Source organism: Platichthys flesus, chromosome 19 (genome assembly GCF_949316205.1).
Source record: "Platichthys flesus chromosome 19, fPlaFle2.1, whole genome shotgun sequence".
NCBI lineage: Eukaryota > Metazoa > Chordata > Actinopteri > Pleuronectiformes > Pleuronectidae > Platichthys > Platichthys flesus.
This window is the reverse complement of record NC_084963.1, coordinates 5,877,632-5,905,178: the sequence shown is the minus strand read 5'-3', so window position 1 is coordinate 5,905,178 and position 27,547 is coordinate 5,877,632. Positions and strand designations below refer to the sequence as shown.

At 44.5% G+C, this 27,547-nt stretch overlaps 1 protein-coding gene across 1 annotated transcript in view; it reads right to left on the bottom strand.

Moving 5' to 3' along the window:
• The window catches only part of LOC133974613 (matrix metalloproteinase-17-like), a 50,301-nt gene that overhangs the window by 2,173 nt on the left and 20,581 nt on the right, over positions 1 to 27,547 (bottom strand). Inside the window, exons 4-9 of the mRNA XM_062412246.1 lie at positions 19,344 to 19,630; positions 9,443 to 9,619; positions 8,237 to 8,339; positions 5,770 to 5,852; positions 4,858 to 5,010; positions 4,106 to 4,363 (exon numbers count right to left, since the gene is read on the bottom strand). Coding sequence (XP_062268230.1) covers positions 4,106 to 4,363; positions 4,858 to 5,010; positions 5,770 to 5,852; positions 8,237 to 8,339; positions 9,443 to 9,619; positions 19,344 to 19,630 — 1,061 coding nt within the window. The remainder of the gene's footprint in view (positions 1 to 4,105; positions 4,364 to 4,857; positions 5,011 to 5,769; positions 5,853 to 8,236; positions 8,340 to 9,442; positions 9,620 to 19,343; positions 19,631 to 27,547) is intronic.

Genomic DNA, 27,547 nt, shown 5'->3' with positions numbered 1-27,547 from the left:
CACCCACCCACACACACACACCCACACACACACACACACACACACACACACACACACACTTGAGATGCAAAGAGAATAATTTGATTGCGATTGCAGAAGATGCATAACAGCGGGGATGTGTATTGAAAAAAAAAAATTCATCACGGAAAATCTAATGGAAAATTAAAGCAGATATAAGTTAACAATAACGATGTTGACAAATGTCGCTAAGAGTTGAATGCGTCCACAGACCAGTGCAGTCTCAGTCCCTCCAGGGACACGTTGCATTTACAACAAGAGGTCAACGTGACCTTCAACCTTCGACCACTGAAATCAAATTCATCCTGGAGTTCAACTGCATTTTGGTACCAAATTTGAAGACATTCCCTCAACTGAAGACATTATGGTTTCTATTCCTTTAGTGGCATGAGAACCCAATGATCATTGCGACTCTGGTTGTATTTGTCATTGTGTAACTTTGTTTGTTTGATGTGCTCTGATACAAATGTACCTTTGAGTCTCCTAATAAAACGATTCTTAAAACTAAAACCTCCTGATGGACCTAAAAGGTTGACTCGTTTCTCTCCACATGAAAACAGCAGCTGCTTTAATTGATTCAAATCTAGTTTTATTTGCACGGACACAAATGTCAAATTCTTTACAAATAAATAAGTGCAACAAATGAGTTTCACATTCATAAAAGGGTTTAAAAACATGTGAGTGTGTGGTAACTTTGCCGGCTCTCTGTTGGACAGCCGAGATCACAGAAACGCCTGGTGGGCGTTCTTGACACCGTAATTGCACCGACACTCCCCCTACCGCGCCTGTCCTTTCACTGTAGTGTATTTAAGTTAATTAGTGTCACCGAAATACAAAAAAAGGTTCCGACAGAATCTGGAGATAAAGACTGCACGCTGTGGAAATACCACGTTTCAGGAACAAAGCCTTCAAAGTCCATGTGAAGAAATAGCTTCGGTGTGATAGCTGCAGTCATAACATTCCTTTTGTTGGGGCTAGTGTTAGTTCAGTAAAGTCTAAAGACCTTAAATCAATTTTTTCCGAGGTGTCAAGTTGAAGGTGTTGAAAGAAGCAAAGGTGATGTAATCAGAGCAAATTGAAAACGGACCAATCAGAGCATTCAGTTCACTCCTGAATATCTTCCATTGGTATGTTTACATTTATTCCTTCTTTCTAACCTCATCTTTTACTGTTTTTCTCTTGCAAACATATTCATTCCATCTTATTAATTCTTCTCCACACTTGTAATTATTCCCTTTGCAATTTGGCTCAACTGGTGTTGTTAATGTGCTGCATGAATAAATCTCACTTGACTCGACAATCTCTTGCAAATAAGCTCTTTTCCCTCTTTTGGTGTTTTCCGTATCCATCTGTCATCGTTACTGGAGGACAGAGCCCAGAGGCCTGAATGACACAGTCTTCTCCAGCATCCCTCTTTTCCTCGGGGACCAGAAGTAAGGGAGGCGTCAAGGTTGCTGAACAAATCCCCGAATCAGTTTGAGAAGAGTTTTGTCTTTTGATGCTAAAGATAAATCGCAGTCGACAAAAGCTGCTTTCACGGATGTTTTCTAGAGCTCATGTGTGAAAACAGGTAAACAAAGGGCTCTTTTGTTTTTCGGGGGATAATAATCCAATTGTATTTGGATTAGACTGCAAAACCGTTTAGCGCTGAAACTCCAAAAGTGTTTTGTGGACTCAAACTGCATAGTGGTGAATAGATGATGAGTGAATTCCCGGTGAACTATCCCTTTAAGCTCTTTACATTAACTGTGCAGGTATCATGGATTTTTTTGTATGTCTCTGTCTTTGTCTAATAATTCCAGGAACCAAACATCTCTAATCTCCTGCCTGCTGCTGCAAAGGTAAATAAAAGGAAACGGGGTTAAATACTGCATTTATTGCACTAGTTAGTTTTTGATTAATATGCCAGTTAGTATTCTGCTGTACATGGCGTATGGGACCGACTCCTAATTTACAGCAGTTCCCAACATCCAGGTTATAACGGAGCATGTGACTGAGACTGTGGCTCACTGTTTGTATTCGTTTCTGGACAATGGAATTGGAATGAGCTATTTAAGGCTGTGGCTACACACACATACACACACACTGACACACACACAGATAAGACAACAACAGATTGAAGGGAAATCTGTGGCTGTAGAGAGATTTCTGTCGGAGTCAGTTTTACTCACTGGTCCCTTTTTTTTTTTTTTGCCACCGTGGAAACCACCGGGGGACTGTCTCGGTTCAGAGGAAGTTCAGCCAGATTTTTGGACCGAGGTCTTGTCTAAATTTGTAAACTCTTTTATTTTAAAACTCATATGAAAAATGCAGCGTCCACTTCCGAACTTTGTGGCATCAGATGTCGTAACTTTGTTTTGACAAATGTGAATCTGTATTCTCCCTTTTTCCAGAGATGTAGCAGCTATTTACATTCCTCTGTTCGTCCTCTGAGTCAAGTCATCCATCCTTCTAACACATCTCCTCTCTTCCCTTTCCTTGTCCTTTCCATCTTTCTCCTCAGGTATCCCTCACATCTCTCTGCTCATCTTTCATCGAGAGGTGTCGCAGTCTCTCCTCCGTGCTGTCGCATCACTCCCCCCCCCCCCCCCCCGCCTCTGTCTCCTTTCTCTTCATATTCATCCTGAGCTGCTGAGACAAACAGAGAGGGCCGGCTTTGATGTGGCTCCAGATCCCAGGCCCCATGGTCCTCCTATGTGTGCGCCTGTGCATATAGGTTTCCAAGTTTACCCTTGCAGGCTCTGTGCTGATAACAGCCGGGGGTGCAGCAGGGTTGGGACTTTGCGATTGGCCTCTTCTATCTCTCTCACACACACATGCACGCTCATGTACGCTCATGCATGTGCGTACCGACATCAAAGAGCTGGGAGCGAGACCTCTGAGTCTACAAGCTGAGGAGACAGAACCCAGGCCACTAAACACCTGACAGGGAAAGAGCTTCCTTGTATTCACATGATGTGTGGGGGGGGATTAGGGACAACCTGCCTCCAGCTGAGATTGATCTCACATTTCAAGAGTCAGGGGCTGCTTTTCCTTTTCTGGGTATTTTTTAAACTCAGCACCACCCAGAGCTCCGTACACACACACAGATTTCTGCACCTCTATCTTAGTGAGGACACTAATCGGCACAATGCATTTGGAAACCCCTTCCCCAAACCGTAACTATCCAAACTAAATGCCTAACCCGTACCCTAGCTAAACCGAATTCTAACCATATCCCTAGAAGCAGGTGTTAGCCCTCAAACAAGCCTCTGAAACAGTGAGGACCAGCCAAAACTGTAACACACACAAACAAACACACACACCGTCATGAGACTCTAACAGAAAATAAAATGCCACACAATTGCCCCCCCGTTAGACCTTTCCATTAACATGCACACGTGATCAGATGAGTGTGGCTGCTTGACGGGGGAGCAGGCGCTGTGACCTTGACGCGGTGATTACACTGGGTTCGCTCCAGGGTTCGAGCGCGTTCGCCTGATAAAAATGTTTCAAATAAAATATTTTTCAAATCAGGAAAAAAAAATACACAAACAGAAGAAGGAAAAAAAACAATCACATGCAAATGTGCCTCTAATCTGGAAACCGCAGCTATGCCAAACAAAAGCATGAGCATGGATGCAGACAGGGATTGCCAAAATAAACTCAAATAGAACAAACTGTATGAGTCACAGCAAATACTGAAATAGGGAATATATTCATCTGGTGGAATGTGTTATCTTGGAGTGACAGAAGTAGACCTAAACGAGTAAATAAAGAAAGTTGTACTTGAGTGTCTAAAGTATTCCAGGTGTGAAAGTCTGTTGTATTTTGAGTCTTATACTGAAAGCAACCCTGAATCTTCTCTCTTTGAGCATGGTAGGCTTTTTTGTTTATTAGAAATAGTATGTTTTGGACAAAGAAGTTTGACCTGATGATGATGTTAAAAGATCCCCATGGGCGTGACGGTTTTATTTTGAGGAGAACACGAAAAGCTGAACCAACAAAGGATGAATGCACCATACAGGAAGTGTCTTTAAAGATTCAACTGTGGCTCGTGAAGTGGCTGGAAAATGGTCAGATGTGTTCCGCCCAATCGTCCACTCACCGTCCGACCACCTGATGGCGTCGTCCAGGTGCAGCGGCAGCCCCTTCCACAGCGAGCTGTCTTTGGGGTAGCCCTGGTCCATGCGCCGCAGGTGGTCGTCGTAGCGCCAGTACTGGTTGTCCTTGAAGAAGTAGGTTTTCTCGTTGTGCAGCCAAACAAACGCCGCGTCGATGCCTTCCAGCGGCAAACCAAAGTCACTGATCGGACGGGGGTAACCTTCCTCCACGATATTGTCTTTGAACACCCAGTACTTGAGACCTGAAGAGGCAGAACACGGAAAATCGACTTAGATAACATAACAGGCGGCGTTTTCCACTCGAGATGATACGTGTGAAAAGATGAGAGACCAGTAGGACGAGTGAAGGACGGAAAGATAATACATTAAAATGGTTTAAACTTATTTTCTGATCTGCAGCCAGTCACGAATGTTCTCTGCCTGGAAGACTGTTGAAACTCTCCCACCTACTTGTGCCCTTGTTCCTGCACCTGTGTTTTTTTATTCAGTTTATAACTCCTGTGTTTAATCTTCTCTCACAGTCCCAGTCACGTTGTATGGAAGGTGGGAACAGCCTCTTCAGAAAGACACGAGGTCATCGGCAGTTTAAAAATATACCTAAAGCACTGTCACTAAAAATACAGTCTGTACCAAAGTATGAACAAGAGAGAGACGCTTCTATGATTCCAGATTCTCGCTCTCACTATTGAACAACTTGAAATTTGACAACATAATGGAAATGCAGATGGTTTTGTACCTTTGAAAAAGACGATCTTGTGATCTCCTGGTCGCTCGTACACGGCGTCCACGCCGTCCAGGTTGGTCGGCAGGCCCCTCCAGAAGCGATGGATCTGAGCCGGACGCAGAGACACCAGGTGCTTCTCTCGAGTTAGTCGCCAGAAGTACTTTCCTACGAGGAGAAGTACGGGTGTGAGTACGGGGGAGCAGCCATATTCAGGCTGCAGGCCAGAGATATTGTTATTGGTTATCTTTTGTTCATTTCCTAACAGCGCAGATGAAAATTCATTTAATGTGCTGTCACTGGTATTGTGTCAATATCTTATCGACATTAACCTGCTCTGGACTGTTTCCCAGTCTTCTCATTTGTATTCTTTCTTTGTATTCTTTCTCTATTTTTATTAACTTGGAACATGACATTACTTTTACACAATGATTTGGCCTCGATTCAAACAAATCCTCTCCTAAAACCTGATGGCTGAAAATAACAAAAAAAGAAAAGACTAAAGCTAGTGTAGAAATGATCTCTTGAACATTGAATGATTTTTTAAATGAGAGACGTTTTCCAAATGTCAATAAAAGGTCAGCACTGTTCACACTGCGGCTGAGCGTCTGCGAGTCGAGCTGCTCGTCTGGGTCCTCAGTGGACGGCTTCGGGGGGGGGATCCCTCCAGAGGCGCAGGCATGAAAGCCTGATGTAATTTTTGGGTCTGTTAGCCGGGCTCAACCGGCTCAGCTGGGTGTCTGCACAGCTGCTACCCCCCCTCCCCCCCGCCCCCAGCTCCTCTCTCTCTCTCTCCTCCTCTTTTCTTCTTGCTATCTTACTTCCGCTCATTTAGCTAATTTCTCTCTCTTTTTAAAAAATCTATTATTTTCCCACGCAGCTCTGCAGCTTTGCGTCTCCCGCTCTTCTCCCTCTGAGCTGCTGTACCTTTGAAAAAGAAAGCCTCCCCTCGTATCTGGGCCACGGCATCAAAGTGACTGGAGCATCTGTCTGGGGCATCTTGCGCCAGCCTGGAAGAACGTGAAGAAAGAGGGAAGAGGATTAGAAACGAGGGGAGAAGAGCGTCTTGGTCAAACCAGTTCAACACTTTAAACTTTAAAACAACAACAAACTATGATGTTTTCTGCAGCTGATGGAGGAGGAAACATTCTCCCACATCTTTTAACCTATCCACATTTCACTCTCACTTCTTCTGGATACCTGCACGAGTCGGTGACACCAGGCTAAAGATGAGATTCTACCAAGTCGACCTGGTGAAGTCCCTCTGTGCATTTATCACTGATTTAAAGCCCCGATGTGGTCGGCCTGTCAATGATGAATCCATTAGCCCCACGACGCTGCCAGGCCTTGTATCACCAACAAAGATCTCTATTCAGAGCTCTAATAGCACCACACCACTGCTCAGTGGTCAGCACAGGAGGGGTCAGAGCTTCTCATCGTGGCATGATGAGGCAATATTTAATACAGGCAAGTTATGAGTATCGTAATGAAAAAGTAACCAACTCTGCCTTGGATTTCCTCAAGAATGAAACAGTAAAATCTTCTGACACTCGACGTACAGACAGTGACGGTCACCATGAACAAGAGTCAGGTGAAATATCTGTGTCACCTCAATGAAAACAGATCCCCTTAAACCAAAACAGCTCGAAAATCAATGGGTTCTGCCCTGACCCAATCAAAACCCTTTCCCAAAGTTTTGTGCAATCTGTTGAGTAGTTTTTGCGTAATCCTGCAGAAAAAACATGTGGACAAGGGGGAGAAACGTTGCCTCGTGGAGAGGAGGGAAAGAAAAGGAAAGAAGCTTTAATTTAAATCCAAATTAAGACAGGTTTAGAAAGTTGTTTTGCTCGGGCCTCTTGAGGGACGTCTTTAAGGTTAGCGCTCGGTGGTTTGGGAGCGTGTGCGTGTTTGTGCACGTTCAAAATACATTGATAGACAAAATTAAGTCTAATTATCCTTGATAATAAAAAAATACTTCTGCCTCTTAGCCGCCCAACCTGCTGCAGGGAATTACCTAATTAGACGAGCAGGCTCCGAATTACTGAGCCAATTTGCTTTGTTGACACCTCATGATTTCATATCAGGAGGCAAGAAGCTCTTCTTTACAACACATGTAGTGAATTCCTGCCCAGATTTGTAACATCATCTCTCAGTGGAAGTGGTAAAAAACAGTAAGAAAATTAAAATACAATCACGACTTAATCATCCTGACGTACAGGGAACAATCCAGAATAATAGAAATATCTCAGTAAGGACGTGAACTACAGTTTCCCTGCAATAAACAGCACCTGGGCGAGGCCTACTAAAAGTTGAGCGTTCTTATTTGATGCAGCTGAACCTCTGTTATTACAGTGTAAACATGCACAGTCGAGGAGTATATGTGTGTTTGTGTGCACTAGCCGTAAGCCATCATAGAGCAGCACTCTCTAAGTTGTGTGTGTGTGTGGAGAAATCTCTTAGGTACCAAGATACAGCTGATTTTATTGACCCTCTTCGAAGTGACCATGTTTGAAATTGGCTTGAACAAAGAAAATGAAAATCAACATTTATCGGTCCACATAAATAGCATGTTAAATCAATACTTGGGAAACACTGAGAAGAGTAAAGTTAATTTTGGTTCATAGTGAAACTGAGTTCACGGTTCTTCAATGTGGCTCACGACTTATTTGAGGTTATGGAGTCAAAAGAAAGTGTCCCAGCTATCAGGACGCATTCGCTCCTGTACTTAGCTTGGACCACTTTCGATCCGATCACACAGGGCGGATGTTAAAACTAGGCCCCGGGTCCCAAACCACCTCCAAATGTGGTCCGAGTGATCAGATCTTAAAAGCGTCCTTGATGCATCTTGGGGGTTTGTGGGTGTGGATCCTCGACCCCAGCCCTGTTGGTGCCAGGCTCATTTTAGGGATTTGGCCTAAAACCTTGAAATGATATCTGGGTTGAGGTTGGGTTTGGTCATGTTTGGCTGGGCTCTCTACTCGACTTAGTTTCACACCCCATGTATCTGTACTCGGGGGAAACATTGGCCTCGGTTTTGGTACGGACACAAAGACCACTGCTGTCGGGTCCGGGTCACGATCGATTACTTTTATATCCAGTTCGGAAAGAGAAGTACCACCTTGGATCGGATCACTCAGGTCTAAACGGGTCCACCAGCGCTCCTCTGGCCATTGAAGCACAGGCAGTGTCGTGTTGAATGAGATCCGCAGCGAGTGAAGCCTCAGAAACATCTGTTAAACTGCAGCTCCGGTGCCACTGGGTCGCTGCGTTTGATTTCGGCTCAAACGTCCAGGTCCTCGAGTTAGAGCCTGAGGGAGTGTCCAAGAGGCTGGAGTGGACTTTTTAGGGCGAGCACAGTTCAGTAACTTTTATCTGCATGACTTTTTTTACTCACAGAACGTTGGACCTGTTCTCAGGAAGGTCGAGGAGGACGGGAGGCTCAGGCGTCTGCGAGGTGCCGCCCGGTCGGATTGTGTGGGACACCGAGTCTCTGACACCTGGGAAGAGAATTCACAACATATTTAGTCAAATTCTGCTGATTCATAGTTACCTTCTGTGTCTCTCTTCTTTTGCAATGTCATTCATTTCCTCTTCTGTACCGCAGTATTACAAAGTGAATACTGTGTGCGGTTCCTCTCCTGCAGTTTTACCTCCACTTCACCTCCATTCACTCCACCTCAACTTGATTCAATTCATTCGCCCTCGCCACTCATTCCCTCACTTCATTCTCTCTCTCTTCATGTTTATCGTTCTCTTCTCTCAACCCCGCCGCGTTCCTGTATCAGGGCGCGGCGTTAAAAGGTCAAATGCCACAGCTAAGCCCAATTAACTCCATCCCTGATTTCATTAAATCAATAACCTCGCTCTACAGAGCTCATCAACTGCTTCCTGCATGAGGAGGTCTCTGTATCGTCAGTATTCTGAGCTGCCACCGGCGAGCAGCTGCCTCCGCCGCTGCACCGGGAACACACACGTAATTACAGCAGAGGCTCTTGAGTCATGGTCAGTGGAGGAGAGGAGGAGGTGTCAGAGAATGCAGATGTGTGCGTCTCCGCGGGGGTTTCACACAGACAAGAGGATTTATCAGAAAAGAAGCAGAGATTTATTTCACGATCTATCAGAATTAACCAGTATTTACTGTAAGTTCCATGTTTATAATGAGATCATACAGCAGATAATGTTGGAAATGAATATCTCCTTAAAGGGCAAGGGAGGTGGAGACACAAGAAAATGTTCTGATCAATGTCATACTTCCATTTTAAGTCACAGCTCCTTCATAGTTATATAACCACTTGGCTGTTTTTGACACCAGTACTTATACAGATAGAGAGTGAAGACCAAACTTGAGCCCAAGCCGTGTGAGGACAAATCACTTTGAATTGATATCTGAAATTGGGGTCGGGCCATGCACAGAACCTAAGTGCAGCTTATATTGACTGCATCGGGTTCCTGTACCTGTTGGGTTCAGGTCCAGCCAAAAAATCAGGCACTAGAATACTGTGTAATAATGTGTGTGTGCTTTTTGTAACACTGAAAGCAGATACATTGGTGTAAATGAAAATAACCCTTCACACACACAAACTGGTAAGTTCCCTCGTACCGTAGAGCTGCCACACGCGGACCTTGTCCTCATAGGGCAGGTCGTATTTGAGAGGGTCTCCTACAGGACCCTGGTAGTACGGTCTCATGATGGACTCCATGGCGGAGGTGTGGACCAGGCCGATGGCGTGACCGAACTCATGGACTGCAACCGCAAACAGATCCATGCCATGGGAGTCTGGAGGAGAAGGAGAGAGAGAGAGAGCACATGGGTAAATGTCCAAAAAGATCATGAACTGACGAAAATAAAAATAAAACATAAGGCAAACTCCATTAAAGCACAATCCAAAGGTCAAAGTTCATGTCACTGAATGGTTTAAACTTTTCTGTTAAACTGTAGCTGGCTCCACGAACCCACTTCAACCTGCTTTTAACACGGACACGGCGAACTCATGCTCACCCCCTCACACCAGTTACATGAGCCTCTATGTGCAAATGAAAATGAAACAAAAAATCCTCGATATATGCCAAAACTAAAACAGTTATTTTACGTGACCCGTTCTTGGAAATCTGCCAAGTAGTTTTTGTGAAATCTTGCGAATAAAGCAAACTAACCAGCAAACTGACAGAGGCGAACCTCCTTAATTGACTGAGGTAATTTAGTGGTTATTTCAGCTGTAATATAGTAGATAAAGGTGGTGTAGGGTAAACTGCTCAATATCAGTCACTAATAACCTGATTTAAATGGTCAGACGTGTTGTTTAATACATTGTGACATATGCAGAATACGCAAGATTCTCTGTGAATAACCTTGGGTTGACCCTGCGGCTGAACTCTCTGATATCACCTCTGAGCTACGTCTGTGTCCTGAGATGACCTTGTCCAACCCCTGCTCAGGTATTTCATCCTCTCTCAACTCATCTGCAAATTAAGAGGCATGACAGCTCAGGGGGCTTTCAGGGCTGTTAGACGTGTGGTGTGGTGCGATAACTATGGTAATACTGCCTGAGTCCCTGCACTGCCAATCAAAACCTGAGAGTGGAAAGACACCTAAAGAGCCTCTGGGCTATTAAAGCACATTTGAGAAAACCAGCAGAAACTCCTTGTCTGGCTTTGCAGAGGAAGACAAAACCAGGGGCAAGGAGATTTAGATTTGCAGAAAGAGTTGGCATGTCGAGCCGAGCTAGCTTAGGGTTCCTTGGTGGCTTAGCTCAAGTCTGCATTCAGTTAACCTTGCACACACACTACAGAACCCACCTGGGGTGTGCAGGAGGCCAATGCCAGCTCTAATCTGCAGGAGCACACGGAGTAGAGAGGAAAGGTGAACAAAAGGAATGAGGGAGAGAGAGAGAGAGAGAGAGAGAGAGAAGAGGGGCTCACAACAGAATATGCACCATGTCATCAGCTCTACGGTTCACGGGCGTCAGACAGAATAGACGTGATGCCTGCGGACAAAGCGGGAGCAGAGAGAACTCGCTGGTTGAACCCGAAAGCAACAGAGCAGACTCACGTAGCTCGACAGACTGTTGAAATCCTTTTGTGTTCAGCGGTTCATTATTTGTCCTGCAGGACTCACCGGTGAGCCATTAGCTTCTTAACAAGCTGAAGGCTTTCATCGCATGGTGATGATGATTTGAACGAAAGGCCTTGATTCACCAGAAACTCTAAACTCTGGAGATTTGCTAATCATCTGTCTGGCTACTTCAAAACATTTCACACAGCTCGTCCTGGAAGCCCTGAAGTTTTCCTAACCGGCAAACTTGTTGCAGAACTATTCTCAAACTCATATGAGGAACGAGAAGTCACTTGGGCATTTTAGGCTGCAGCATAACCTCCAAATATTAGTTCTCGAGAATAAATTATTCATTTCATGAGTGAGATATTGACAAGCTTCTTACACCTAAGTTAGAATAACTGTTCAGCCAGGGGAAGAGTTTTCCTATTCTCCCTGCCTTGGTTTTTTCCGGGGGTTAGAATAATTTGAGACTCTAAATTTGCATTTACATTTATTTGTCTTTGTAACTTGGCCCTGTGATGGGCTGGCGACCTGTCAGGGGTGTAACACGACTCTGGGTTTGGCTGGAGCCCCGTCGTTACAATTTAAGGATATGAAGAGTTGATATTGGATGGAAGGATGAGTGAGAAATCTCTTTAGAATCACAGAATCATTTAGAAAAACATAGTCTTTAGGTTTTCTTACATTATTTTTAGGAGTGAGCAGCTGGAGAAAGCCCAAGACTGGGAGATGTTGGTGGACGTGGGCCAGCGGGTTCACCAACATCACATATGGTCACCTGCACCCTAAGACCTGCTCCACCCCCCTGTGCCCTGTCTATTGCACAGATATTTGGACTGTATGGACCCTACAGGCTGGTTGACTAAAAGGCCGAAACACTTGAAGAAGCTGAGGTGCGCAACTGAAGCCACGTCCATAACACATCCGCTCCCTGAGTCAAGAAACCTGACGTGAAGCGATAAGAAGCAAAACTGAATCAAACATGACACATGGTGACTCAGTGACCAGACACACAATGGAAATCATTCAACCGGCCTTTCCCTTTGAGATCACAACTTCAATTCTCTTCTTAAGGCTCAGCTGGGGGGGGGGGGGGGGGGGGCATTAATGTACCAGCTGAGGACAAGCTGCCTGGACCACAGCCAACCTGCAGCCCCACCGGGCCACGACACACTGGGACAAAGACCAACACAAATAAAAATCAGAGTCACCGGAGATCACCAGCAACGACTTGCTCATTCTCTGAAATGTCTGCCTCTCCCGGCTGCAGCCGTGTGCATTCGACATCATTAACAACCTCCTCCATCCACATTATCTCCACCCTCCCTTCCAGCAGGCAAACCGAGGGACACTCGAAACAGCGAGGCACCAAAACCTGCTTCTTCCCTTGACCAGAGCTCCTCATTGATCCATAAACCGGTGGACAGAATAATGAAAAGCACAGAATTATATGATAGAACCAATTTGTCCTTGTGCTGGTGCCCTTCCTTCATTGTCAATTACTCAGTACTTGAAGTTGTATTTCATAGCTTTTTCCATTTTTTTCTGACACAGAATGTATCTAAAGTAGTTAGTGTGGCTTGTTAGTGTGAGTCCCCTCAAAAGGTTATTACCTTGGCCAAGGTCTTCATCTGCGTTTGTCTGTTAGTTAGCAGGAGATCAAATTTTGAAGAACAAAATGTTCTTCATGCTGTATCTTTGCTTAAAGGTTGAATGCTGTTCACTCACTACAGATGTGTCCATTGATTCTACCACAGTGTGATGAACTAACCTTGGTTATCAGAGACTCGTTCTCCAGGTAAGCATCATTTGTTGTGGGGGTCGACAAGTGCAACATGACTTTGAGGCCAGATGAAAAAAATCCATCTTTGCACTTGATGTGAATTTTTGTTGTAACTATTACAGAATCTCAAGTAGTTTTTTGCACCTTTTTAATTTACATATCCTAAATAATAGGCTGGGAAACTGTAAATTTGTTCATCTCAAATTCCCCAAAGTTAATGTTTAACTTAGGCCGAACAGTTCAAATTTTAAGTTTCCAAAACAGCCACTGTTTCGCTGTATGTATTTAAACATTTTACCGTCTGCTCTGTTGGCTTAACTGGTCGGCCGTCGTGTGAAACCCAGGAAGGAGACAGGATGTGATGGGAGTTTGAAACGAATGAAAAACGACATTGCACTTTAATAAAGTCTTATAAAGGAACATGGAACAGCATGACAGCCCATTGTGACTGAAGTCTACCTTTGTCCACATGGTCCCTGTTCTTTTAGAGGCTGTAGCAGCACTCTCTCATTCTCCTACACCCACAGAGAAAAAAAAGAGATTGACAGACGAACAAGGTTATTTGTCCTGTCCACGGTCCCGGAGCCTGACTTGTCCCGTAGCAACATATTTTATGCACTATGTGAAGAAACCGGAGAGAAATTCCAAAATTCTGCACATTGTCGGTGCCTTGATCTCACATGAGTTTCATTTTATAGGTCTTCAAATCAAAAAATGTAGAGTCAGCCAGTGAACTTGAGGAAAATGTCAAAGCAGTAACGTTTAAGTTATAATAAAGACTCCTGATTTACTGCTGCTTTCTGTTGCGAGATTGGAGATTCATTAATCTTGTGTGAGAGCACCTTTATTGTTTTTATTTAACCTGTTCAAATTCATAATATACAGTCTGGAAGCACATTAGACGCTGAACACATCTTGACTGAGAGATAAACAAACACACCAGGCTGCGTGCACACCACAGGAGCGCGTGCATGGAAAGAAAAAAACTGAACATCATGAAAAATTCACCTGCTTAATGATGCTTTTGTTTTAGTCAGAGTAATCAGTTTGCAGAGGCAGATTGCTGTGATCATAATAATTAATAGACGCAATCTGGCGCCTGTCAAAGACAAAAAAAAAGAAAAAAGAAAACAGCACTTACGGGCCTTCGCTTGTTTGATCTCAATGAGATTCCACCTCTCAGTGCTGGTTAATGGACACCAGCACCATCCATCACACAGCGTGGGGTGAACTGGTCCGCTAAACGTGGTGCTTAATATTCCACTGCTCAGCATCATCGTGCACATTAGGAGATGGCCTTCTGCGGACCCAGATCCAGGGCCCTGCTGAGAGCAGTGCGCCGGGAGCCGGGGCCGGGGAATTAGCCAAGGCAATTACTCAGCCGCGGATTTGTTCTGATAACGTTCATTTTTCTAAAAGACGATTACAGAGCGTCCGCAATCTGCCGAAGCGTCGACATTGGCTCTTTACCCTGTGGGCCCGACCTCACAGGTTTACCTTGAAAAAGTTACAAAGAACCAACACTTGATTGATCCGATAGCTGTGTCGCCCCGTCCGACAGGCTCACACCGTGCACAGAGGCAGACCCTGACATTTGCTGAACAATGCCTGAGAGACGCCGGGGGAAGGAGTTGTGAGATAACAGCGAGGTGAAGCCGGCGGAGTGTGACATGAAGAAATTAAGAGTTGTTTAATTAACTTTTTCCCTCCTCTATGCCTCAGTGCGTCAGTCTAACAGCCTCAGATTTACTGAGAAGGGAAACTCAACAGCGGGAAATGGAGTGGCAGAGTGAGCACCTCCGCCAGCAGCCCCCGAATGAGACCACATGCAAATTCACAAGATCTGGATTGTTTGAAAATCTGTCTCAGCAGATTTGAAATTTAAGAAACCTCTGTATTTCTATCTTCACAAATTCTAAAGGAAAAATTCAAAACGTTAAAAGTTAAAAAAATTCAGATTCAACATCCAGGGATACCAAGGATAAGCAATCAACCACAGATCAGCACCCTCAGTCACCTTAAACATGCATTTCCTTTTCATCAAGATCTATGAGTTATTCTGTTATACATGAAAATCTACGGAAAATATAAAAAAAAACTAATGTTAACAAAGTGAAACAAAAACCCATCTTGAATCTGCACCCTGATCCGGATCCAGACCAGAATATAATGGGTTCTTCGCTGACCCGGAACAAATCCTTCCTCCATGTTTCGTGGAAATCCTTTTTGTCTGCTAATTAACAGACAGACAGACGGAAACATAACCTGAAGTTCACCCTCGACTCCACAGAAGAAGAGAGCAGATCCTACCAGGTCATTAAAGACGGAGGAGGGATTGTTTTTGTCTTCAGAAGATTGAACCAGTTAAAAATAGCAGCCTGTGCTTTACGGATCAAAAACATAAAGTCTCATGTGCAGGATGTGGATTTCACGATTTTTAAGATTTGTGAAAAGAGGAACATCTCACATCTGTGTGGTGATTCAGATGGAAACACATTAACCTTCAGCACATGGAGCTGTGATATTTAACTGCAGCTCGGTGACAACAGTGTTTTGGGTTTCGCTGGATGATGGAGGCAGGCAGACAATGACACAACAATTACAGTCATACAGATCTGACCTCTGACCCCTTTCTCCTTCGCTCCCCCGCTGCCATTAGCCGATTCTATATCTTTGCAGCTGTTGTTAGCCCCCCCCGCGCCATTGTCCCCCATACGTTTATTCAAACACACACACACACACACACACACACTCCGGTAAAGCGGCAGCATCGTCTGCCGGCCCTGCCACGGCTGCCCCCCCCGTCGGAGGTCTAATTGGAGCAGATTGAGCCGCTGTCCCGTGACATATGGTTCACAGCCCGACAGCGCAAAACAAAGGAGGGAGATCCAGGCAGGTCCTGGCCCCATCACAGACTCAGCAGCTGGGACAGACAGCCTCTCCGTCACAGACACACACACAGACACACACACACACAGACACACACCGTCTGTACCCTCCATCTTCCAGGCTGGAGTTGAATCTAAAACACGAGGTCAACATGCAACATGGGGCTCTGGATCTTTCTGTTTTGTGGACGTCAGTTAAACCCAGCGGCGTCCTGGCCTTCAGGCGGACCGGCCCGCCACATCGGTGTCAAAGACAAACAGAAATCCATAAAGTATTTACCAGCCCTGTCAGTGCCTTAACTGTCTGTGTGTGTTAGTGTGTGTGTGTGTGTTTGTGTGCCTTTCTCTCAGGGTGAAAGGGGTGTGTGTGTGTGTGTGTGTGTGTGTGTGTGTGTGTGTGTGTGTGTGTGTTTGGACTGGGTTCACTGTTACAATATGTGCTGAACCCTCCACGACCTGACCTGAGCTCCAACACTGACCCAGAAACAACTGGGCAGATTTCTGAGTTCGGAAGTTCACTCTCAACGTTCGTGACGCAAATGTTAACGAGCTTCTGAACTTCAAAGTTTGAAAATGAGTCGGAAAAGCAGCGTGGTTCAGTGGCAACGACGGAAACCATGTAACCTCACACCCAAAGGAGCACGACAGCAGAATGACCAAACAAAACATAGAAAGCAGGAGATTTCTTCTCTTTGTGTAAAGTTAGAACGGAACATTATTGAATAGAACTTTCTTGCAGCGATATATATCTATTGGTGACGATTCTGTATTGTTGCGTAATGTGCATGTGCTGTAACTGAGCTGTGGCATACAATGCATTACACGAGATAATGTGCATGTAATTGTAAAAATATTTTGTCCGTCTTGATTGTATCTGAGCTGCTGCTTCACCAAATAAAATCTTGCCTGCTTCTGGATTTCTCTCGGTTTTCTTCCACCTTTGAAAGATGAAAAAAGCCCTGTTATTTGGGATGTCGCAGAAAGAGATGTACTTAGAAATAGGCACCGGGCTGCAAAGTCGAGCAATTCTTTTCTCCGGGACTGGAAAGAGGCACTTACAGTCATAGATGTGGAATTACGGCCACCCCACATATCACACGCCTTTTGGCAGCACTTTATTTCATCTCTTGGTTTTCGGGGACTTTTCAGCAGAGGGTTGGAGTAAACAGCACACAGAGTAACAAAGAGTCCTGGTTCTATTTTCAGTTGAACAAAGACCTGATGCAGACGTCAGCCACTCACGAGCAGCGTATGAAATTAGCATTAAGCCTTCAATAACGCAGCTGTCATTCCCCTGTGACTGATTCCCTGTCAGAGCTGGATTCCATTTTTCTTTCTGCCGCGACAGAGCATTGATTTCTTTAAAACAATCACCATCTCCCCGAGCCGCCGCTGAACTCAGGACGCAGGAGTTTAGTCTGGGTCGAGACTCATTTTGATAGAACATCTGCATGTGGGGATGAGATCGCTGTCATTGGAATGGATGATGCACGCGGTCCTCTGTTATTGTGACCACAGGGGGGGGGGGTTTCAATAAGTGCTTACACGGCTGGGCATACACCATTGGATCTCTCATTACAGGCTTGGACCGAGTTTTGTGTGTATTCATATCGTCTCTGGGGGGATTTATCATCACAGGCTCGCTGCAGATGATAAACTATGTTTTGGAAAATGACACTTTATTGATGACCGTTGGGCAAACATGCCGGAATGTCACTGTCACACGGGAAAATGGTGAAAACATAATATCTGCAGATGCATTACGACCGTTCACCTAAAGCACCGGGCAGGCTCGTCTTATTGCACAACCCAAAACTTCATCAGGACCTGTCCTTTTCAGCTCGGAGGGTTGCTCACTCGGAGAGAAATGGCATTCGCACCGGTGCAAACATTTCTGCCCTGAGAGACGCTGTGACAACTTTGTGTTATCATGTTTGTTTCACGCTCATTTCAATCCTCCAGGCTCCATGTGGTACATAAGGACTCCACCACCATCTACCTCTACAAAGACAGAACTTTTGGCAGAGCGCTATAGCGGCACGGGGCCTCCTTATAGTGGGTTTCCAGCAATGGGGTGATTGCAGTCTCTTGTACAAATCGTTGTTGCTGTGGACTAGTGCAATCACCTGTTCTCAGGGCCCCCCCCCCCTCAGCTTGGGGGCCCCATGATATTACCTGGCTTCCCTACCGTGCCTCAACGCCTCTGAACCTCAGTTAAGTTTGGTCATACAGCTGTTTCCAGGGTCAACTATGAACTTTCATGCTCAACCTCCTCTTTTATTTTTGACTTTTGAGGAATGTTTTACTTTCAACATTTCTCACATCAACCTCTACCGCTCTCATCACCGGGTCCCGTCTCCTCTTCTGTCCAGCCATCGTTCAAAAAGAAGGGGATGAATGGAGGTGCCGAGCAGAGGAGTGAGTGATGTCATTTAAAGTCAAGTCATCCGCATGAAGGAACGAATAAAGAAAGCAAGTCGGAGATGATTGATGCTGTCATCCGGTTGACCGCGACTGAGGCAGCCTCTGCCTGACGATCCAATCAGCATGACCAGATCCTTCCATCCGCTCATTTCAACCGGATGAGTGGACTTGCACCACTCCTCTCGCCCTTTCCCGCTCGCCACCTCCCTCCTTCCTTTGTTTTTTTTAAATGAGGTTCGGGAGAAAATGAGGTTGACGCTAAGTGACAGGACGGCCGAGCTTCAGAGAACCAGAATGTCCCCATTTGGACTCTTTTTGGTAAAAGCTGTCCTGTTGTGCCGCTTATAATTTCACTTTCACACAGTAAAAGCTCTGGATTCACAATTATTCATTCAAGGAGATGCACAGTTCAGCTAAAGTGCAGAGAGGAGGCGAGTGAATAATGATGTCTGCAGAGGGGATAGATTTCACATTTTGAGGGAGTGAAAGCACGAACAAGTGGACTAATGAACCAGTGAACGTGAGTCCAAAAAGCAGCCAGAGTGTGTTTTGTTGAGCCGAGAATGACAGATATTTCCAATATGAGCTGCGATTGGCAGAGCTGATTGAATTCCACTTAGAGCCGCGGTCGTCCTGTCCTCTTTTCTAACTCGCTGATTTCCCTCTGCGTGTAATCAGGCTCATTGAAAACTGTTTGATGAAAGAAATTTGGCCACATGAGGCAGGATCAATTAGCCACAACCCAAAGGGGGTGACTGTGTTACACTGAGAATGGGCCAAACAAGCCTGTGTGCCCAGAACTATAATAAAGACAGACTTAATAATAATAGTTTATTGTACACATATGGTTTATTAGACAAGGTTATGAGACTTCGGCCTGCACATTAAAGGTTAATGGGATTTGCTTTAAACTATTGGCTTGTAAAATAAAGAAGATTGATTGATCGATCTCTTCTTTTTTCAACCAACATTTTTGATCAACAGCTTACCTTTAAAATAAAATATTATATTTATATATAAATAAATATATATATATGGTCGGGTTCAGACAGATATTTGTTGCCTCTATCACAAACACACAGCAGCAGCTTTGCTTTGAAAACAATGTTCCAGAGTTTTGCAGCTCTTCCATCAATTTCCACTGTTTTGTAGATATTTCAGAAAGTCAGCATGTACACAATCATCTGAATCACACACATATATATTTTCCGTCAGAGATATATTTTCCGTCAGAGGAATGTCATTGGAAATTTGTTTTCTATCAGTCTGTGCTGGTGAAGCCAAATTGATGCTTTAGATTTGTTCACACACACTCAACTGGTTTCCTTGATCTCATAGCAAGGTGCCTCACCTGGCGATCTGAAGGTCCACGCCTCGTCGTCGTCAAAGTGCGTGTCCCCGGCGGTGAACCTCTCCCCGGGGAAGAACGCATGTGCCACGGTGCCCCCCGGCCCGTCAAACGGATACCCATCGTCGTGGTCGGCCTTGGTGAAGTCGATCTGAATGTCCGCGTCGCTGCCGGCCACCTCGTGGAAGTTGAGCGGCGCGATGTCGCTCCAGACTTTCAAGGCGTAGTACATCAGGGCTCGAACGGTGTCCCTGCCCAGTCCGGCTGAATCCTTAGGGAAGGTCCTCACTCTGAGAGAAGAGAGGGAGAGAGAGACAAGGGATATATTCCGTTCAAGAAGGACAGAGAAGAGGGAAGGAGGTCACGGAGAGAGAGACGACAGGAGACAGGACAGAACAACGTGAAAACAAGAGAAGAGAGCTGCTGGTGAGAGGAAAGGTCAAGAGAGTTGAAATATTTGGGAGTAGATAAGAGAAGAGAAGGAGTCGGCCCAGTACAAGGGTGACACATCCGAGATGAACATGGAAACGGTGAAGAGACGAGAAAGGAAAAAGAAGAATGATAGGAGGAGCTCAGGAGAGGTTGGTATTGGCAGGACGCTGAGCTCTGAGTTGCATTGAAGCACAAGGCATAGAGATCAGACATGTTTGCCACCGGGACAGACCTGCATGAACAAACCAAAGTTACTGTTTGCATATTTTATGTGAATCTGTTTTTGTATTTCATGCTTTGCTGCTCCTGCCGCTCACTGGGCAGATAAGTCGAGGCCACAACCCGAATTGGAAGAGATTACCGCGTCAGCTCCCAAGAAAACAACTCATCAGTTTTTTCACTGTCTTTTCCTTTTTCATACCTTCTTGTTTAATTTTCTTCCGTCCTCGCATCATTTCAACATCTCTCAAGCTATTTCTCTCAGACGAGAATCGACAGGAGTTCTTTTTACCCTTCGTCCATTTCCTCCTCCTTCTCCTCTGTGATGCACTTGACTTCTTTCTCCCCGCGAAATTTGTCAAAAAACAAGAAGCAATTTGGCCATTGCAGGATGGAAATTCAATCAGTGTTCATCTGTAGCAAAGCAGGGCTCCGAGCCTGGAGAGTGCCGCCTCGCCTCACCTCCACACCGAGCTCACAAAGTGATAGAAACCAGTGGGATACTGAGGGAGCATCTTCTTAAAACCAAAATATCAAGTGAACAAAACATCGGAACAGATATATTATTGATTGTTGCTTTACATTAAAAACTGATAATACAGGGAAATGCCTGTTTTCTGATGACTTTCTTCCACCAACACCCTTATGTGTTATTGTATATAATGAATAAACGTATGTGTTCAAGGTTGTTCTGGGAGCTTCCATCACATTACTACACTACAGGGTTTATTGACATCGCTCTCAAGTGTCATGACAACCTGTAAACAACCTGTGCTGCTCATTTGTGAAGCAATTTGCATGAAAAAGGAAACAAACACTTGAAAACTGGGCGAAACGGCAAATGGAGCGTGAGCAACAAGGAGCGTGAAGTCTCTGGGGGGGAGGTGAGTGGGAGGTGACTTTTCAGTAAATCCTGGATAAAAAGGATTATGAATGAATTCTCTCCCACTCAAGGAATGCCACACGTTTTTTTCTTATTTCCAATTAAAACACCCAAACATTATCATAATCAACTTCTGGTGCAAAAGATCAGAATATTGCACAAACTATGTGATTGTATTCGAATACTAGAATCTTCTAAACCCAGTGGTTCTCAACCTGGAACAAAGGACATTACAGGGGAGCCAACTGACTTGGGTGTAAAATGTGAAGCTGGTTCATTAAAGCGAGAGGCCCGAACTTTTCAGCTCATAACTTCTAAAATAACAGAGATTTACACCCAGATTTTCTCAAAGGATATTGAATCAAGCTAGTTAACAAAACTATGTGCATTGGTTGAGTACTTTTTTGCGTAATCCTGCTAACTAATAAAACAAACTCTGATCAAAACATAATCTTTTTGACGGAGGTAATGAGAATTTTTTTTATTGCATTTCTCAGATTTAATTGAAATACTATTCATAAATTTTTTGGGAGCAATTATGGTTAAAATATGAATTTGACTCATAACCCGTCCCTGCATCTCGTGACCCCACAGGAGATCCCGACCCTTAGTTTGGGAACCACTGCATTCCCCCTTCATGAAAATCTCCCTCCGCAACATTAACGTCACAAAAGCCTTATTATTTTTGATTGGTTTAGACAAGCTGCTCCAGCTACAGGACGTCAAACTTGGTCTGAGCAAATCACGTTCAACATTCAGGTCACAAATAACTTCAGAGAGAGAAGCCCTGTCACTCTGAACACAAAAGCCCTCTGTGGTTCCCACCTCCTCCAGCCAAGTTTCTGTCAAGCAAACTATTTGTATATGACATTTCTTTCAAATCAAACTTGAAATCTTTCTGATTAAGGACTTCCCGCTGAGAGCTGGTGACTCATTCCTCTGACTGGAGCCTCACCCTCAGTTTTTTTTGGGGGGGATAAATGAAACACAGCAGAAGACCAAAGAGTGTGAGGTGCCATCAGCTTGTTGAAACGGGAGTACAGAGGGATTATCTCACTTCAGTCCCGGCCTCTCATCACCGACGTTGGCTCTGTGGACTTGTGCCGACCCTGACAGCTCCCAGCTCCCAGAGGTTTGAAAGTTAATGCTCACCCTCTACAAACAGCCCCAGTTGTAATTCAGCCGAGCGAGGCCGCGCGGCACGGTGACACCAGCAATTTCACTTCGGAGGAACTCGGTGCACGTGTCCAATCGCCCGAAGAAATATCCGGGGAGAGAATGAATGAAACGAAGAAGGCAATGAGTCGATAATGACGCAGGGAAAGGGAGATAAAACCTGTCGGAGAACAGAGGCGTAGCATGAGGGAGGGTGAGACAAGAGGGGCTAGCAGGCAGAAGCACAGACACTTCAGAAATATTTCTGACAGCTCCCTATGGCTCCGTCTTCCACGGCTCTAACTGCAGAATCACACAATCGCATAAGAATCACAAGTTTCCTTAAGTTCCAGCTTTTCTCCAGGCTACTACACTCAGAGATGAGGGATCCCACAGACACAGTTCCATCCCCGGCAGTGTGTCTGATGTGTCCTTTTCCTTATCCACCCCCACCCAAAGAATGTGTTCCTTGTTAGAAAAGCTTTTAAAAATGTCTTCTCTTGCAGACTCGTGAAGCAGAGAGAGAGAGAGAGGGAGAGAGAGAGAGAGACAAGAGCGGAAGTTTGCGCCTTTATGCTGAGGACACGCGAGTGTATGTGGGAGGCGAAGATCTCACTGTTTGAAGGAATACAACTTTGTGAATGTTCTTTCCTCAATAGACATCATCTTAGCACTTTATATTGAATGAGTCATCATGTCTTCCTTGATAAAAATTACATATAAATTCATCGATTGGCAACAAGCAGAGATTTTACTCTTAAACCCAAAGTTGCCTTCAGCTTTTGTTTTTCTAAGATGAATGCTATTGCTCAATTGCACATTGTCACCTTCAAAAAAAAACTACACAAACCAAGCAATGATCATGGTGGGTGTGGTTTAGAGCCTCGTCCGGCTGCATGAAGCCCAGTTGAGCTCCATCAGGTGGGAAGGTCAGAGAGACTCACTCTAGGGCGTCCATCTTTAATTACAATTTCATTCTTTTAAGCACAAGATAATAAATGGAATATATTGTTTTTGAAATTTTAATGCTGACTGCAAATTGTAAATGTAGGGAGGAGAAAACTGGGACAGGGGAAGGGGAATAAGTCACTTGGCATAGACATAGGCAGATTAAGTAAAGATAATGGTCATGGGGAACAACTATGACTAAATTATGTGTAGGATTACACAGCTACAATACCATGGTTAGGGATGTATACTGTGTATGGAGTATATAATATACTTTATTTAAAAAAGTGAATGTCTTTTGTTGCAGGTCTAAAGAGCTGGTTGCGTTTCATGCAACATCCATAACTTTCTGTATCTCCAAGTGCTCACAACTTCTCAGATCAGCAATGAAAGTCGGCATTTGACATAGAATAACTGTAAAAACATTAAATTCACAGGAGAAATGAGAGAAACCTTCAAGGCTGAAGATGTAATGCAAACTTTTGATTTTGATTCAGTGTGTTTATATTTTTTTGCATCATAAACCATCCAAGTGACTATCTCACTTTGCCAACCGGAGTTGTTCCCACTTTTTGTTTGGCCTGATTCATGGACACCGTGTTTCCACAACACATCTGCCACAGTTACAGTAAATCAAACCTCCTCTCGGGCAATAAAAGGTTTTTCATTTCTGCTCAAGGAGCAATTTCATTTCAAAGTCATATTTCAGGTCACTATTTCACCTGCGATGACAGAGCACAGAGTCGAGGGAACAAGCAGGAAACCGGACTGGAACCTATTTTTTTGTTTTGTAGCTGGAGGGAAACTGCAACCGAAGATTCAAACGACTTTTAAATTAGTTGTGCAGACGGAGGGATGATTAAGAGGGACTTCATTTTCTCGACCTATTTAATTTCATGACACAATTACCTCTCGCATTTGATGAATGACTAAGAGCACACTGGGCTTTTGTGTATGTGTTGGCAGGCATGCAAGTTGTGCATGAGCTTAATCGGATATGTGGGAAGACACAAACACACACACACACACACATACATAAATTACAATTACATTTTACCTGTTTTGGCTTTTAAGTTCCCCACATACTCCTCACAGAGCTTTTCCCCATGTGGGATCCGAGTGATGATTCATTATTAGAGAGGTGAGGAGAAAGGGATGGAGAGAGGGAGAGAAAGAGATCAAGAGAACCCCCCCCCCGCCTTCAGCTCCCCAGCAGGCTCTTACCTCCCGTGGCTCTGCTGCTCCACAGAGACATGAGCTGACATCGAAAACTGTGCTACAAGTGCGGGTGCACGGAAACGCACTCACACACACACACACACACACTCATGCCAAAATATTCACCTCCTGTGCTGCGCTACCCTCTGTAGACATAAGCTGATTACCCTGCAAAATGAAAGCTCATATGCCGATGGTGATTCATACGCTCGTATGCGAAAACACACTCACATATTTGAAAATATTTTGCTGACAGACACTCAGGCTGTGAATTATCAAAACCTCCTTGAACACACACACACACACACACACACACACACACACACACACACACACAGCAGCATGCACGTCCTGTCAGTGGGGCTGTGGGTGAAAGACACTGAATTGAGCAGCATGAGTCTCCCCTCTGTCCACAAGTCTCTGTCAGCATCTTCCTCTTCACTCATCCTCAGTTGATTTGGACACTTATGGTCTTCTCACGAGCAAATTTAAACTCACTTGTAAATAAATACGACCTCACAGTGTGTCCATCACGTTAACGCATTAAACTCCCGTCAGTGGAACAGCCATCAAAGGTGTTGCAGAGAGTTGTTTAAGCTGATCGGGGATCAACTGGATCACAGAGAGTTTGTCTTATTTCCTTTAAACCTGAGTTCTAAGAGCGAGTAGCTTATAGACGTGGACAGCTGACATCCTACAAACAGACTCAGTCGCCATTGGGATCATTTTGCAAGGAATCCTCCTTGTCACTAACAGCTTCTCGATTCACTCAATGTTTTCTTTTTCTTTTTTCCAGAAGTGAGACAACCACAAAAATCAATATCTCTGCTCGATTTCCATTTTATCGTTAACTGCCAACTTAAAAAAAACCCATCAGACTCAGTGTTGAGGACAAACTTAGTGTGCAAAGATCTTTACCGATGTTGAGATGGTGAGGTGAATTGATAAAAAAATAAATAATGATGGGCTGTAATGAGTTAACAGTAAATAAAAGGGCCTCAAGGTCCAACCAAGCAATTTCACAGGTTGGTGACTTCAAATGGCAAAGAGGAGCTGAACTCAGTGACCGTCAATAAACTGTGTGGCTGAACTTCTCTGAGATTCAGATGCAATCATGGATTTGTGATTGATATACGATTCCCTGACTAGAAGTAAATAGCCCATTCAAAGAGAGTCAGGCGCTAATGTGATTACCCCGGCTTATCCGAACTGCATGTTAACGAGAATGTATTTTCGGAAAATGCAATTATAAATAATAAGAGCAGTTCCTGTTTCCTTAACAATTTTATTCCCACGCCATTTTTTTTTATTGAGGGTTATGGAGCTGTGGAACTCTCTATTATGAACGATGATATTTCTGTTTCCCTGTAGATGAAGCAAGCCTGGTCTGAGGTCTGAAAAGAGCAAAGGCCTGGAAATAAGATAAATTCAACTAATTTCACTAAAACCTGCTTTTATCAGTTTATAAAAAGCAACTGGCTTTATCCGGTAAATAACCCGATAAAGACTCAGCACTATACATGTCCCGTTATTCCACATGGGCCAAAGGAGTAAGAGAATAAAAACAAATTGCCATGCCTGTGAGCAGCTCTGTGTGATTACTTCTTATTGTCCCGGAGCTACTTCTACGACTAAACCTCACAACACCTCGGATTCAGCAGCGGAATTTCTTAACGCTCGAAAACAGCTATGAACTATGGCTATAATTAGACTCTGATGGACCCCCGCTGCTGGGTTATGACTGTGGTTTTACTCAATGCTCTTAATTCCAAGCAAATTCCACTTTAAATGCAGCTCTGCTGTTTTCCCCAAACCCTCAATGGGTTCGCCGATTGCTTCACCGCAAAGGTCTCATGAAACCACGGAGCTTAAATGTTAATACAATGAAAACACATTTCAGAGAGGCTGATGCCAATGAAGACCTGCTTCCATGGATCATTATAACTTCTCATTCTCGCTTCATTTATGTCATTAGAGGAAACGGTACGAGCCTAAAGAGACGGATGAGAGCTGGTGATTCTGTGATTCGGCTTTACTGTGTAAAACTCACCTGCTTTATTAGATTAAACCGACGCACGGAGGAAAAGATACAATCTCCTTCCTGCGTGTTAACTTTCTTTCTTCGCCATTATCGTTATTCATCCTCCGCCCGATCTTTTCCACTCCTCCACTGAGCGCCACACCGATCACTTTGAGTTGTCAGTCGGGCTGCTAATGAGTCTGGGCTGTCTGCTGTGATAATGGGCTAACAATATGAGATAATGAGCAAACACTGGGGTGTTACACAACTCGGCTGTTAGTGTCTGTAACACACTTACAGACAGGCTGAGTGCGGTGCAGTGTGTGTGTTGGTGTGTGTGTGTGTGTTTAACAGAACAAGAGAAAAGGTAGGACAGAGCTAAACTAGGATTCAGGGCTCAGCCTTTGCCACGAACTCTCCCACACATCATCATGAAATCATTTAATAGTTCGACTGTGGGAACAGAATTATTAAACTACTTGGAAGTCCAGTCTGGTTTTGTATCTTTTCTTCCTTCTATGAAAGAAGTGACCACTCCAGCCGCTCTGCATGTAATGATATGATTAACATGTGTGTGAGCAGGAAGCAGAGAGCGTGAGGTGAGGTGAGGTTACTTCTTTTTTGGAATTCGGATGATGCAATGGCCCAACTCCCATGATGCACTGAGCCCTGAGACTCATAAACCTGACTATGATCTGAACATGACAGTCCCCTGATGACTGTTTTTGTTTTGGCTGCTCAACAGAATAATTAGAATTGATGTATTTACACAAAATGTGTGTTTCCGCGATATAAATATTTGGATCTCTCTGTCGGATTAGCACACATTTAATATGCCTGTCACATTGCATCTGATTCATTAGTACCTCCACGCATTATCTCCATTCTGTCAGCCTTGTTACTGGCCCATATAATCTAATGAAGCCGAGATACTGTGAAATATGGGATAATAAAACGATTTTTTTCCGAACCAGGCAGGAGGGAATCGCTGTGTTCGAGTGGTGGAACATCAACTGGAGACAGAAACAGAAAGCACACAGGAGATTTACAGCGGAGGCCAACCTCTGCAGGAAATGAGTGTTTTTGTTATGGCGTTTTTACCCTGAAAAATCTGCTCTGTATGGAAATCTCACCGGATCTGAAGCTAGAACATAATCCACAACTGCTCCCGTGCACTGTTCTACAAATCGGAGTGCTGCGAATACAAACGTGCTTCACTGGACTGAAGACAAGCCCGTCTTATTCCAGAGTGGAGGGAGCCGACAGGAGCGTGGCGGCTGACTGGCAGCAGCACAAAGAGGAGAAAGAAAGTTAAAGCCCACCAGGAGGGAA